A 14,004-nucleotide genomic window follows, 5' to 3' on the forward strand; every position below is an offset into this window, starting at 1 on the left:
AATGCCATATAAACAAATGGCCAAGCAATCTCTGATTATATAGAATGGTTGGTTTTTACTTTCACGAACTTGATAAATTGGTTGTCTGGCTGATATATGTGTCTTGTGAATTCAATCTAGATCACAGTAATTCATTCCCTCCCTGCTTCCCCACATAAGCTAGAAGCTCATCCAATGCAGTTAAATGCATGCAGATTTCTTGTGAGCCTGATGCTTGGGAAGGGCCATGTGTTTTAAATAGATAAATTAACAGAAGCATGGAAATATTGTTTCCCCTTTCCACTCGCGAAGCTACATACCTAGGTGGCTGCAAAGATAAAAGCTTGGTCACCTACTGGTATAGATTAGTTTGCTGTCTGATAATTTAACACATCATTAGTTACCTAAAAGACAGTTTGAGATTCAGATATCAATACCGCACTCATTTTTCAAAGTCAACTGAACCCTGATGCAATGCTGTCCTGTAAATCCTTTGCGGAATCCTTGCAACACCATCACCTATACCATCTTGTTTCCTTTCTATAGGACTCTTGGCTTCCACATATGAGATTTCCCACCCACAACTTGCGCACTGAATCTCAAAAGCAGTGTTTGATTGCAACCAGACAAACAAAAAAAAACAAAATTTGCCTTCTTTTAGCAGCAACACATTTGGTTTGCTAACATGTTTATTTATGGTATGCAGTTCAAACCATTTAACACTAAGAAATGCAACACTTTAACAAACCTATTTGATCTACTAATTTGGCAGATGCACACCTTAACAGAAGAGTAAAGTAGAAAAATTTCAGAACATTGGAAAGAATACTGAAATTATCCAAGGCAGAGTCAACTCTTCCATTTTGGGGAGTGGGGGAGGGTCAACGTAGTTTCACCATGATGGCATATACAAACCATGTAATGATGTATTTCAATGCAACTCACATCATTGTGCCCTTTTGCTGCAAGAACACCAACATCAGTCAAAAGCTTCTTATAAAGACATTGGCCCCTTGAATGAGCAACTAGTTTCAAAGTATTATGCTACGTTTTGTTCAGTGGGAGTTATTTTAAAAAAAATGAAACCTGTATATGAAAATATTTATGGGAAATTGATGGGGATAAACTGGCAATCAACAGATACAGACAACTTCAATATTTATTGCCCTTCAGCCAGTGGTTTCAGATTGGAAGAGTACAACAGTAACACTTGGAATACCACTGCAGTGGTAGCTGCACAATACTGTTTCCACTGTCCCACAAATGTAGAATGTGCACTTTGCATATTGCTCTACATATTGAAGTCTATAAGCTGACAATTGTGTAACATGTAGAAAATGTTCAACATTTCAAATATTATTTAAGGCAGTAATTGAAATAATACTGGCTCTGGCTGAACAGGTTACCATTACTTTCTGGGAGTGGGCAGAGGGGGGGCACATGGAAAGGGAAATAAAATTTACCTGGCAAATGAAGAAAATGACTCAAGAATTGAGAGGGAAATATAGTTTCCAAAGAATGGTGTAAAGGTAATTGATCTGTCAACTCTTACCTTGTTTTATATATTTAATAATAGAGGCAAAAAATCAGTCTTCCACGAGCATTTTTACACAGAACTCCAACTGAAGTGAATTATCCAGAATGAAAAGTGTTCTTTTCAATATGGAATTATGCCATGGAGTGAGCTTTTCACAGAGACAAAGAGGGTAAAGAGAGTGAGCAGGGGTACAGAAAGCGAGGGAGGAGCGAAAATGAAACGGAGAGGAACCAGTACAAGAACGACAGCCACAAAAGTTGATGTTGTCCGTTAGCAGCACAGCCGCACAGGGCAACCAACAGCTCCCTTTGCAACAATCAGAATCAAGTGACAACCCCACAGAGCATACTTCTCATCACTTGATGTGTCTAAAATATAAAATGCCTTTAATTTGGTTATATTAACTGAAAGTATTTCAGTAGCATCAAACATCACAAACTGCATTTGGCAAATGTTTCAAAAAAAACTTTTAAGTAGTATGCTGGGAAAATGTACACGAAGCAAGAAGCAAAATGCCCACTCAGCATATCCTGCTGCTTTCCAGTTCAAAAATGTGAAATAATTCATTTTTCAAGTATTTATCTAGAACGTTAGTGTCTGCCACCATCAAATATAACAATAGCTCAGGGTATAGAGTGTCATGTAAACTCTGCATTAGAGAGGAAAACCTCACCATCTGAACATAAATGTTAACCAAGTCATCGTAACATCATTTAGCAATTCCAGCACTATTTCGTCTTATTCTTTATTGGATTGTCTAAGAATGTCCAAGATACACAGATCTATAAAGTTTTCAAAAAAAATTACTTTTTTTAAAATATAATTTGCATAACGTGCCCAGCAATCTTTGTCTGAAGTGCACCATGTTTTATCAGACACAAGTCCTTGCCCCATTGTACACACAAAGTTCATGACTGCATTGTATAAATACCATTTCCACAACGGAAGCCAAGGAAAATAAATGCATTTTTTTTTTTTTAAATTGCATCGTAATCCCAAGTATTAGTACAATCTGGACCCACAATTTGGGCCTCTCCAATCCTCTATATTGCCCCTTCAGAACTTCATGTTGTTTCCCATGAAATATTACCATGAGGAATGAAAACAAAAATACTCAAAACAAAAACCATGCAGTAAATACTGACCAATGAGTCAGGATGGAAACGCCACCAAAATTATTAGGGGAAGCCTTGGTGACATCACAAATGTTCCCTTTTACTGCCAAATGAAGAAAAAGGTCTTCACATTGAGAAAAGGTGGCAGCATCAGAACTTGAACTTTTTCTTAATGAAAAAAAGCAATTTGAATGAACCATTGTTGGCGACAAAATTAAAATCTCACTGATGAGCATTTGGGTGCTGCACCTTTCTCACTGGCCATTAAAACTTCAGCATTCCTGACTGCATTGTGGTGACCTACAGGTTGAAAAACAATGGAGTTATCGCCCATTAAATTCACACACACTAACTCTACATTTTGTTAATGAATTTCATTCTATGCCTTTAATGTGACAATTTCAATTGGAAACTGACTTGCTACAGTTTTACTCTTGAAGTGATAACTGATCAGATTAAATTAACTCACCTCAACCTAACCTAGCACAGGAAATAAATGTGAAGATCACATTTTATAATACATGTGCAATAATATTTCTGCATTGCAGCAATATTAATTGTCAAGACCCACCAAAAGCCATCACTTAAATTTTGAAAATATACACGTTCAACTCTGAACATATACAGGATCCTGGTGGGAATTCTGTGCTGTAAATATGATTACAACTCAAAGTCAGGTAATGCCTTGTTTGTGGAGAATATGAAAGTAATTGAGAAGATCATTTGCCTGTTTATCACCTGAAATATCTCAGTAGTTCTGCATATATTGAATTGCTTATATAAATATCAGGTCTGTGGTATTTTACAGAGGATCAAGATCATGGGGATGGGCAAGAACTAGAACATGGATTGGAAACCTCAGTGCACAAGGGGAGATACTTCGAAAAATCGTTTTGAGACCTTGTTCCTGCAGTCTCCACTGACCACAACTTGTCATATTAACAGTACTCTATCAGATGGATATAACAGCTCCATTTGTCCCAATCATACTGCACAGATCTCGCAAATTTTCTTAACACAGTACATTAAGGCTGCCAATGCTATTGTGTTGTGGAGTCTTTTCCTGTGAATGTCATCTTTTCTAATCAGAACTACAGGCGTGGATGAAGTGAGTGTGTTCAGGGGTAACCGGGAGAGTTTGCAGGTGTCGTACTCCACTTGGTACTTGCAGCAGGGGTCGAATTGCCATGAAATGCCATAGAGAGCTGCGCAGGCCACACTGATGGCGCCGACAGGCAGGGTTATGTAACGAGCGTATTCTGGAACCATTGCTAATGGGGCTAGCAGACAGGCCGATCCCGCGATGACTGATGTTTTATGCAAGGAATTCCCGACTGTGATCCAGCGTGCCGTCTCGTCCCCAATTCGAGTTGGCTCGATAATAATATATTTGTACTGGGACTCCAAGGCTTGTTCCAGCTCATATTCAAATTGCTCCTGTGCGTTCTCCCCATTGTAGATTTCACGGACAATATAGCAGTCTGTTGAATTCAGTGGCCCCCTACAGAGGATACAAAGAAAAGCATCAGAACCATGCACGTTGGTAAATAATGAAGACAAAGTTTCTAACAATCTTGGCGATTGAATCATCTCCAACTCCACAAGGCAAAAAGGCTCCAGGAGATCACCTTTATCCATGATGCATCATGATCAAACTTAATGGACTTCCATAACACCCGGTATCTTTCTGTCTTGGAACCTAAAGCACAACCACACTTGGCGCAATCACCAGGAAATACGATTCACCCAGATGGCAACTCAGAGCAGAAACATCTAGCTGACAGTGGGCAGAAAGTTTGTGCCAAAATTCCTAAAAGTGGCCCTGGACCAATACCGGGGAGGAGGACGACAAAGTTTTCAGAAAATGTGTCAGAGACAGCAACATGTCTCAGTGTTGCCATTTTAAACAGTGACATTTAATCAATAGGTTAAGTACTTTGTAGGACACAATGGAATGCCTATCATTCTCAATTCAACATTTTACCAATTCTACTTAATCATATTACTTGAAAGGAACCTCACATCTCTGCTCAGCCAAGACTTCACTGAAAGTGCTGCTGACAACTGAGCACTCCTTTGCAGTGCACTAAATTAAATGTTCATCTTCTGGTATGAGGCCCAAACTGATGACCTTTCAATCCAGAGGTTGAAAGATTATACATACTGCAACTCAGTCCAATGGCTCAAAAAATAACTCCCCAAATACCCAGCACAAATTTACTTTATTAACAATTTAAGAGTTTGTAATATATTTTAATATTGTTCAATTTTGTCTCCATTTTGTCAACAGGCAACCAGCTGATAGATAAAAACCAGAGGCCTGCTGAAACCTTCGCTATAGCATTCAAGGGTTGCAGCAAAGATAGATTAAGTGGCTGTAATTGATAGACAAGTTGAATAAATGGGGTATGTTCATCTGTATGATTATATCATTACTAAAACTCAATCCCATGTAGTTATTCTGTTAGCCCATCATGGTGAAAAGGAATTCTATGGCCAGTACAAATGACTATTAAATTGTACTCCATAGCAAACCTATGACGGTATTGTCTAACTCTGAAGAGAGTGTGTTTATCAAGCTTGCATCTCACCCAGCAAGCTGTGGTATGGATCCATTTGAATAAATTTATAGAATCCCTACTGTGCAGGAGGAGGCCATTTGGCCCATCTGGTCTCCATCAATCCTTTGAAAGAGTACTCTTCCAGGTCCACTCACCCACCCTATTCCCGTAACCTAACCTGTACATCCCCCGACACTAAGAAGCAATTCAGAATTGTCAATCCACCTAGCCTGCACATCTTTGCACTATGGGAGGAAAATGGAGCACCCGGAGGAAACCCATGCAGACACGGGAAAAATATGCAAGCTCCACATAGAGGCTGGAATCAAACCCGGGTCCCTGGGGCTGTAAGGCAGCCACTGTGCCATCCATCCTAATAGTTTTGGAGAAAGCAGTAGACGCCACACTGATTCACCTGAAAAATGACACAGCAACAGACATGGAGCGTGTTCATTCCAAATTCCCAACATCTCAGGACAGACTGAATACTAGAGGCCTTTAAGATCCAAGCCAGAAACTAACAACTGGCTTTGGAGTTGCCTTCTTTGGCATTAAGATTCTGTTTGATATAATTGTAATTTCAAAAACATCAGAGTTCTTGCTAAAATCAGTGACTTTTCAGACAGTATCTTTAGGTGGTCAGAGCACAAGCAAACTGCTTCAAGGTTCTGCACGGTGACAAGGAAGGAACGGGCTGGATTTTGCTCTCGGGGAACGTGCAGGGCAACCTATACGAACCCGATAATGATCAGGAACAACCCAAACACAACTTCCATTGAATAGGCTTTTAATCTAGTGACTCTCAGAAGCTTTAAGTTCCGTGTATGTGGCCAAATCTTAGATTTGTCTAAGAGTACAAGAAAGTCTGCTCACACTCAAGGGGAGAGGTTCCAACTGTTGATCCATATTAGTGCCTGGGTTACTAGGGAATGCCAAGTTCAACATAGGAATTTGCTGCAAGGTAGCGAAAGGACTGTGGGCAACACAGTGGTTAGCATTGTTGTCTCACAGCACCGGGGACCCGAGTTCAATTCCGGCCTTGGGTGACTGTGTGGAGTTTGCAATTTCTCCCCGTATCTGCGTCGGTTTCCTCTGGGTGGTGCGGTTTCCTCCCACAGTCCAAAGATGTGCAGGTTAGGTTGATTGGCCATGCTAAATTGCCCCTTAAGTGTCCAAAAGGTTGGGTGGGGTTACGGGGATAGGCAGGGGAAATGGACCTAGGTAGGGTGTCCTTTCAGAGGGTCGGTGCAGACTTGATGGGTCGAACGGCCTCCTTCTGCACTGTAGGGATTCTATGACTTTGGTCTCATTCGAGGAAGATGTGAATTGAAGTCCCAATGCAAGCTAAATTTGTAAAACACTCACCCGATGAAAGAGCTGCGCTCCGAAAGCTAGTGATTCCAAATATACCTGTTGAACTTTAACCTGGCATTGGAAGACTTCTTACTAAGTTTGTAAAAGACATGTATACATTTCACACAGTAAAACGTACGAGACAAATTTGAGAGAGAACTCCGATCTCCTACCTAAACTGACCAGTTGCTGAATACATTGGAGGGGTAGACACAACTCTTTACCAAAGCAGCTAACACAGCATTTGGATAAAATCAATTGATGAGTCAGCATGATACACAAATGCATTTGGCAAGCTAGACAATCAGGAAGGCGGGCACATCACAACCTGCCCTATATAACCACATAAAAGGCAATGTTTGTTACATGACTGACAAATCAAATTTCTGGAGGTCTAGTCCGATAGGAGAACCCCAACTTGCTTACTGGGTTCACTCCCTATAATGCTTTGATGCCTCTGAGCAATGCAAAATTTTAGCGAGCATTCTATCAGGTAAAATGTCCCAAGGTATTAGCAAACAAAATCTGACATGGAGTGACATAGGGAGACATTAGGACAGATTACCAAAGGTTTGGTCAAAGTGGTACATTTTAGAAACACATTGAAAATGTATGGCACAGAAGGCAGCAATTGCGTCTGTACCAGAAAGATCCCATTTTCCAGAGCATCTTAAGAAGAAAAGAGAGACAGAGAGACCATGAGGCTTACGATAGCCAAAGATCTGACTACACTAATCCCATTTCCTAGTGCTTGGCAAGTGAATATCTAAGTACGTGCAAGATTTGGAGGCGCACAGATTACTTAAGAGGATTGAGGCTGGAGGTGGCTACATTAATAGTACTCTAGTCTAGTGCACTGTTGATGATCAAACCAATCTGGCCATGCGTGGAACCTGGAAGATTAAGAATTGTTATTTGGAACTGGGATTCTTCCCACTCTACTCCAGATAATGCTGCATACCAATTTCTTAATAGGAAGAATGATAGTGGCAGCACAGAAGCAAGAAACCTACTAGTGCGCACTGTCCTGTCAAGCAAAGTAGTTTGAGTTAGCTATTAAGCATTTTTAGTTAAATGCCAATCGAACCTTCGATGACTTCCCCCATAAAGCTTAGATTTTGGCAACCTTCACTTAAAATGCTCTAGATGTAGATAAGCGAGGCTTATCTACATCTAAAGGAAGAGAGCACATATTCCATAATAGACGAACTCTAGTAGTGTGGATTTTTTATCCGCTTTTGCGGCTCAATGATGATGAAGGGTTTTTGTACATCAGATAACTGGCTGATCAAAAATGGGCAACACAGCACTTCTCTGATAAGTTGCATATAAAATATTCATTCCCAATTTTAAAATGTACTTTCGATACACCCCACTACAACAGAATCAATAGAATCCATCATCTGTCATCTGGCAAACGCCAGACCTAGATCACCTGGAATATTACAACTGCCACATCACAGACATTGCCAAGCTCTTCAAAGATGTTCAAGTCTTTAGGTGTTTCCAAAATAATTTCCTTAAATTTTCCCTCCCTCACACTCCAATAAATTTCCATGAAATTAATCTGATCATATCTTTCTTTTTTTCCTTCAGCTTGTCATCCAATTTTTGCCACCTATTCACTTTTATGATCTCAAAAATACAATTTTATATCCCTCACAAAACATACGGCATCACCGGATCACTAATAATAATAGCTTATTGTCACAAGTAGGCTTCAATGAAGTTACTGTGAAAAGCCCCTAGTCGCCACTTGCAAAGTTGGCCTCTGCTGTTCACCAAGCTTTCTCATTTAGAAAACAGCTCCTGAGCTGACATCTCACACGTACATAAAAACTAAAATCAACCACTTAGCCATAAAATCAGCTCCACGAAAGGAAAAAAATAAAGATCAGTGCAGAATCAGAGTAGGATAAATTTAAGACACGCCACCACTGGCCAAACAGGATAACCAAGAACAGGAAATGGTGCGTAGCATTAGTACATTCAAAGAGATGAAAAATTAAATATCTGTCATAGCTTGTCTCATTACATTTTGTACAGATGTCTTCAAATTTAGGATAAAAAAAGCGTACTGAAAAATACAGAAATCAGAACTATACCATGCATGCTGGAATCGGAAAACTATTTCTGAATGATCGCTCATATGACAATTTACTTCTTAACTTTGAATGGAAAATTGTGCACAATAATAAGCAAGCACACAGTTTTCAAGTTAGTTAATGCTGCACCCTGAACATATTTAAGCAATGCAGATGAAAAGGGCAAACATTTTTTGATGACAACTGGTACACTGATGCCTTTCAATCTGCAATAAATAGAAGTTAGTAGATGTTTAGATATATAGGATAAGTGAACTTTAAAAGACAAGGTCTGTTGAAGGAAGGGATTTCACAAAGAAAATGAATATATAATTTCTGGTCCGTTCAAACTGCTTAGGTGAAATATGTAACTTGCGTTGCAACATGGTGGATACAGGAAGAAATAATTGTTGTTTGTAAGAAAGGTACGTCAAGAATCATTAATGATTTCTAAGATAAACTCGAGTGCTTTTGGGACAATTTCTTCGAACAGCACATTATAGAGCCAACTTGGGAGCAGGCCTTTCTAGATCTGGTAATACGCAATGAGATACAAATTCATAGTAAAAGAACCCCTAGATAGCAGTGATCATAACATGATTGAAATTCACATTCAGTTTCAAGGAGAGGAGAGTGGGTCTAAGACAAGTGTTTTATACGTAAAGAAAGGCAATTACAAGAGTATGAAGATAGAACTGAGAAGTAGACTGGGAAATAGGTCAAGGAATAGGTCAGTAAAGATGCAGTGGCAAATATTTAAGGACATATTTCATAACACCCAGCAAAGATACATTCCAGTGAGAAAGGAAGATTCCAGAAGAAGGATGCATAATTTGTAGCCAAGGAAATGAATGATAGTATTAAAATGAAAGCGAAAAAAAATAAATCACAATTCTGTAAAGATTAATGGTAGGTCAGAAGATTGGACAAAATTTAAAACCCAACAAAGAATGACTAAAAAAGAAAAGGAGGTGGCACAGTGGTTAGCACTGTTGCCTCACAGCACCGAGGACCAGGGTTCGGACCAGGTCACTGCCCGTGGAGTTTGCACATTCTCTGTGTCTGCGTGGGTTCACCTCCCCAACCCAAAGATGTGCAGGGTAGGTGGATTGGCCGCGCTAAATTGCCCCATAATTGGAAAATTTTAAATAAAAAAAAAAGGAAGGAATTAAGAGGATGAGAAAAAGGTTGCTAGAAATATAAAGAACAAAGAACAATACAGCACAGGAACAGGCCCTTCAAGCCGGTCATGATACCACCCGTGCCCAAAGCCCTCAGCACGTCTTAGTGCCGTATCCCTCTATACCCATTCTATCCATGGGTTTGCCAAGATGCCTTTTGAACGCCATTAATGTATCTGCTTCCACAACCTCCCCTGGCAGCGTGTTCCAGGTACTCATCACCGTGTGTAAAAAAACCTGCCTTGCACAACTCCTCTAAACGTTGCCGCATGGAACCTAAACCCATGCCCCCTAGTGACTGACCCCTCCACCCTGGGAAAGAGTGCCTGCCCATGCCCCTCATAATCACGTAAACCTCTATCAGGTCACCCCTCAACCTCCATCGTTCTAATGAAAACAGTCCGAGTCTAATCAGCCCCTTCCATATAGCTAACACCCTCCAGACGAGGTAACATCCTGGTAAACCTCCTCTGCACCCTCTCCAAAGCCTCCACATCCTTCTGGTAATGTGGTGACCAGAATTGTGCGCAATATTCCAAGTGCAGCGGTACCAAAGTTCTATACAACTGTAGCATGACTTGCCAATTTTTATACTCTATGCCCTGTCCAATGAAGGCAAACATTCCATATGCTTTCTTGACTATCTTGTCCACTTGTGTTGCCACTTTCAAATATCTGTGGACATGCACGCCCAGGTCTCTCTGACTTTCTATATTCCTAAGAGTTGTTCCATTTACTGTATATTTCCCCTCTATGTTAGACCTACCAAAATGCATTACCTCATTTGTCTGGATTAAACTCCATTCGCCATTTTTCCACCCATGTCCTGCTGTATCCTCTGACAATCCTCAACGCTATCTGTCACTCCACCAACCTTGGTGTCATCCACGAACTTGCTAATCAGACCAGCTGCATGTTCCTCCAAATCATTTATGTATACTACAAACAACAGGTCCATATGGAACACCACAAGTCACAACCTTCCATTCAGAAAAACACCCTTCTACTGCTACCCTCTGCCTTCTGTGTCCAAGCCAGTTCTTTGCATGAAAACAGTAAGAGTTTCTACAAGAATTAAAAAGGAAAAAAGTGAGTAAAGCAAGTGTTGATCCTTGAGAGAGAATTGGGAATTAATGGGAAATAAGGAAATGGTGCAAGTTTCGAAGAGCTAGAATGTCTGTCTTCATTGTAGAAGACACAAATTATATCCCATAAACAATTGTAAGTCAAGAGGTGAAAGGAAAGGACAAACTCAAAGCAATTACAATCACCAGGGAAAAGGGTACAGAACAAATTATTAGAACTAAAGGTTATCAAGAAACCAGGACCCGACGACAGTCTGCATCCTAGAGTCTTAGAAGAAATGGTTGTTGAAACAGCCGATGCATTGATTTTAATTTCCCCAAATTCTCTAGATTCTGGAAAGGTCCCATCAGATTGGAAAATAGTAAATGTACTCCTCTATGCAAGAAAGGGACGAAGCAGAAAGCTACCGACCAGTTAGCAAAACATCCGTCATAGGGAAAACGCTGGAAGTTACTTTTCAAGGAAGCTTTAGCAGAGTACTTAGAAAACCTTAATGCAATCAGGCAGGGTCAACATGGTTTTGTGAAAGGGAAATCATGTTTGACTAATTTGTTAGTTCTTTTAAGGAAGTAACAAAATGCAGATTATGGTAAATCTGTAAATGTGGTGTACTTGGATTTCCAAAAGGCATTTGATAAGGTGCCACATTATGGGCGGAATGGTGGTACTGTGGTTAGCACTTTTGCCTCACAGCACCAGGGACCCAGATTCAATTCTGACCTTAGCTGACTGTCTATGTGAAGTTTCCATTCTCCCAGTGTCTGCACGGTTTTCCTCCCGCAGTCCAAAGTTGTGCAGGTTAGGTGGATTGATAAATGCATGGGGTTACGGTGTTGGACTTGGTTTGGTTGGGGGGGGGAAGAGAAAAGAGATGGGCCTAGGCCGAGTGCTCTTTCGGAGGGTCGGTGCAGACTCAAAGGGCCGAATGGCCTCCTTCTGAAAAGTCACACGCAGCCTCGTCGGGTACACCACTCCAAACCCGACTCCACTCCTGACTAGCGCTGACTTTGCATTATTAAAAGCTGCCTGCACCTTCGCCAACTCCGCTCCAACATCTTGATATAGCCTAATGATGCTTCCTTCCCACCTTGAGCCCTGATTCACTTTGGCTCATTGTAGAAACCACTCCTTCTCCTGGAAGCTGTGGAATCCAATAATCACCGTCCAAGGTGGCTCATTCGCCTGAAGCCTTCACTGGAATACTCAGAGGGCTTGATCCAACTCTGGAGGGGGACATTTGCGCGCACGCGCCTCCCCCCCCCTCTCCCCAAAACAAAAGCTTGGCAATCCCATGATTCTGAGGTTCCGTCTCCTCGACCCGTCATGCACCTTTGCCCTCAAGAGTTTTGTTCTTCTCCTCCACTAGCAAGATCTCAGCTCCCAACGAGGTAATTATATCCCTCTGCCACGACAAGGCTGCCTCCACAACCTTCAGCACCTCTCCATGCTCCTTCACAGTCTCCGCGGTCTTTTCCAGTTTCTCGGAATCGGCCCAAGTGCCTCCTCAATTGACTGCTCAAGGGTTTCCAACATCACCCTGCCCCTCAAAATGCTTTGCAAACTATTTTTCAAACTCTTGCGCCATCACCCGTCGGCGTTTCCACCATGATATGAGCAGCCGCACCCAAGGCCGGGTTCACCGCCTTCCCTCCTGCTGAGATTCGTGGGCTTTCTGGCTTTGCCAAACGATTATCCCCTGCAATCTTCTTGCCACCAACCTTCTTCATAGACTGACATTTTTGCTGACAAATTCCTTATCCTATACCATGGGCTGGTTTTGGTAGCCAAAATCCCCAGGAACCAGGTTAAATAGTCCAAAAAACAAAAACCCTAGCGGGAGCTACCTTATGTGCGGCTGTCTCCATCTAGTCGCCATTGGAAGTCCGCAGATTGGACCTATGTTATTGGAGCTCAGAAGAGCTTACCTTATTGACACATATACGACCCTGAGGGGGAAGGACAGGGTGGAAGCTGAAATGATGTTTCCACTAATGGGAGAGAATAGAACTGGAGTTCTGTAGTTTGTAAGGGGTGGCTCCTTTAAGATGGAGATTAGGAGAATTTCTCCCTCCGAGGATTGTTGGGGTCATTGAACATTTTTTTTTAAAGGCTAAGTTAGATAGATTCTTGATTGACAAGGGAGTCAAAGGATAGCAGAGGTAGACAGCATGGTACAGTTAACAATTAGATCAGCCATGATCTAATCAAATCGTGGAACAGGCTCAAAGAGCTGACTGTGCTATTCGTGCTTCTAATTGGTATGTTTGAGTGTATTTTACATAGATGACAGCGTTTCACACCACAGAAAGAAGGCCTTCATGCCTGTGCTGGTTATCAAACAACTAACTATTCTAATCCCATTTTCCAGCACCTGATCCGTAGCCTTGTATGCTGCGGCATTTCAAGAGCCTTTCCAAATGCTTCTTAAATGTTGCGAAAGTTCCCACCTCTACCATCCTTGCAGGCAGTGAATTTCGGATTCCCACCAACCTCTGGGTGAAAAGAATTTCCTCATATCCCTCATAAATCTCCTGGTCCTTATTCTGAATCTATGTCTCCTGGTTATTGACCCTTCCATTAAAAGGAAAGGTTTCTTCCTATCCATATCCCTCATAATTTTGTACCCTCAATGAGGTCCCACCTCAGCCTTCACTGTTCCAAGAAAAAAACCCTGGCCTGTTCAGCCTCTCTTCATAGCTGAAAGACTTCATCCCAGGCAACATCCTAGTGAATCTCCTTTGCACTCTTTCTAGTGCAATCACATCCTTCCTATAGCGTGGTGACCAAAATGGCACACTGTACTCTAGCTGTGGCCAGCGAGCGTTTTATACAGCTCCATCATAATCTCCCTACTCTTATCGGTGCCTCTGCTTATAAAAGGCAAGTATGCCTTCTTATCTACCTCTCCTGCTGCCATCAAATATTTTTGGACATGCATTTCAAGGTCCCTCTGTATTTCCTGGCATCCTACCATTCATTGTGCATTCCATTGCCTTGTTAGTCCTCCCAAAATGCATCACCTCACACTTTTCATGGTTAAATTCCAGTTGCCACTGTTCTGCCCAACCTGTCTATATCATCCTGTGAGCCAAGGCTTTCCTCCCCGCT

General features: G+C 41.5%; 1 protein-coding gene across 6 annotated transcripts in view; it reads right to left on the minus strand.

Annotated features, from left to right (window-relative positions):
* Positions 1-631: 631 nt before the first annotated feature.
* tmem11 (transmembrane protein 11) overlaps positions 632-14,004 on the minus strand; it is a 40,655-nt gene continuing 27,282 nt past the window's right edge. For 5 of the 6 annotated variants that reach the window (XM_072480976.1, XM_072480978.1, XM_072480979.1 and 2 more), the window contains one exon: positions 632-4,132. In XM_072480976.1, coding sequence (XP_072337077.1) covers positions 3,616-4,132 — 517 coding nt within the window. In that variant the 3' untranslated portion in view covers positions 632-3,615. The remainder of the gene's footprint in view (positions 4,133-14,004) is intronic. The other variant, XR_011935817.1, reaches the window with a different exon arrangement.

The sequence above is a fragment of the Scyliorhinus torazame genome, chromosome 17, assembly GCF_047496885.1.
Source record: "Scyliorhinus torazame isolate Kashiwa2021f chromosome 17, sScyTor2.1, whole genome shotgun sequence".
Taxonomy (NCBI): domain Eukaryota; kingdom Metazoa; phylum Chordata; class Chondrichthyes; order Carcharhiniformes; family Scyliorhinidae; genus Scyliorhinus; species Scyliorhinus torazame.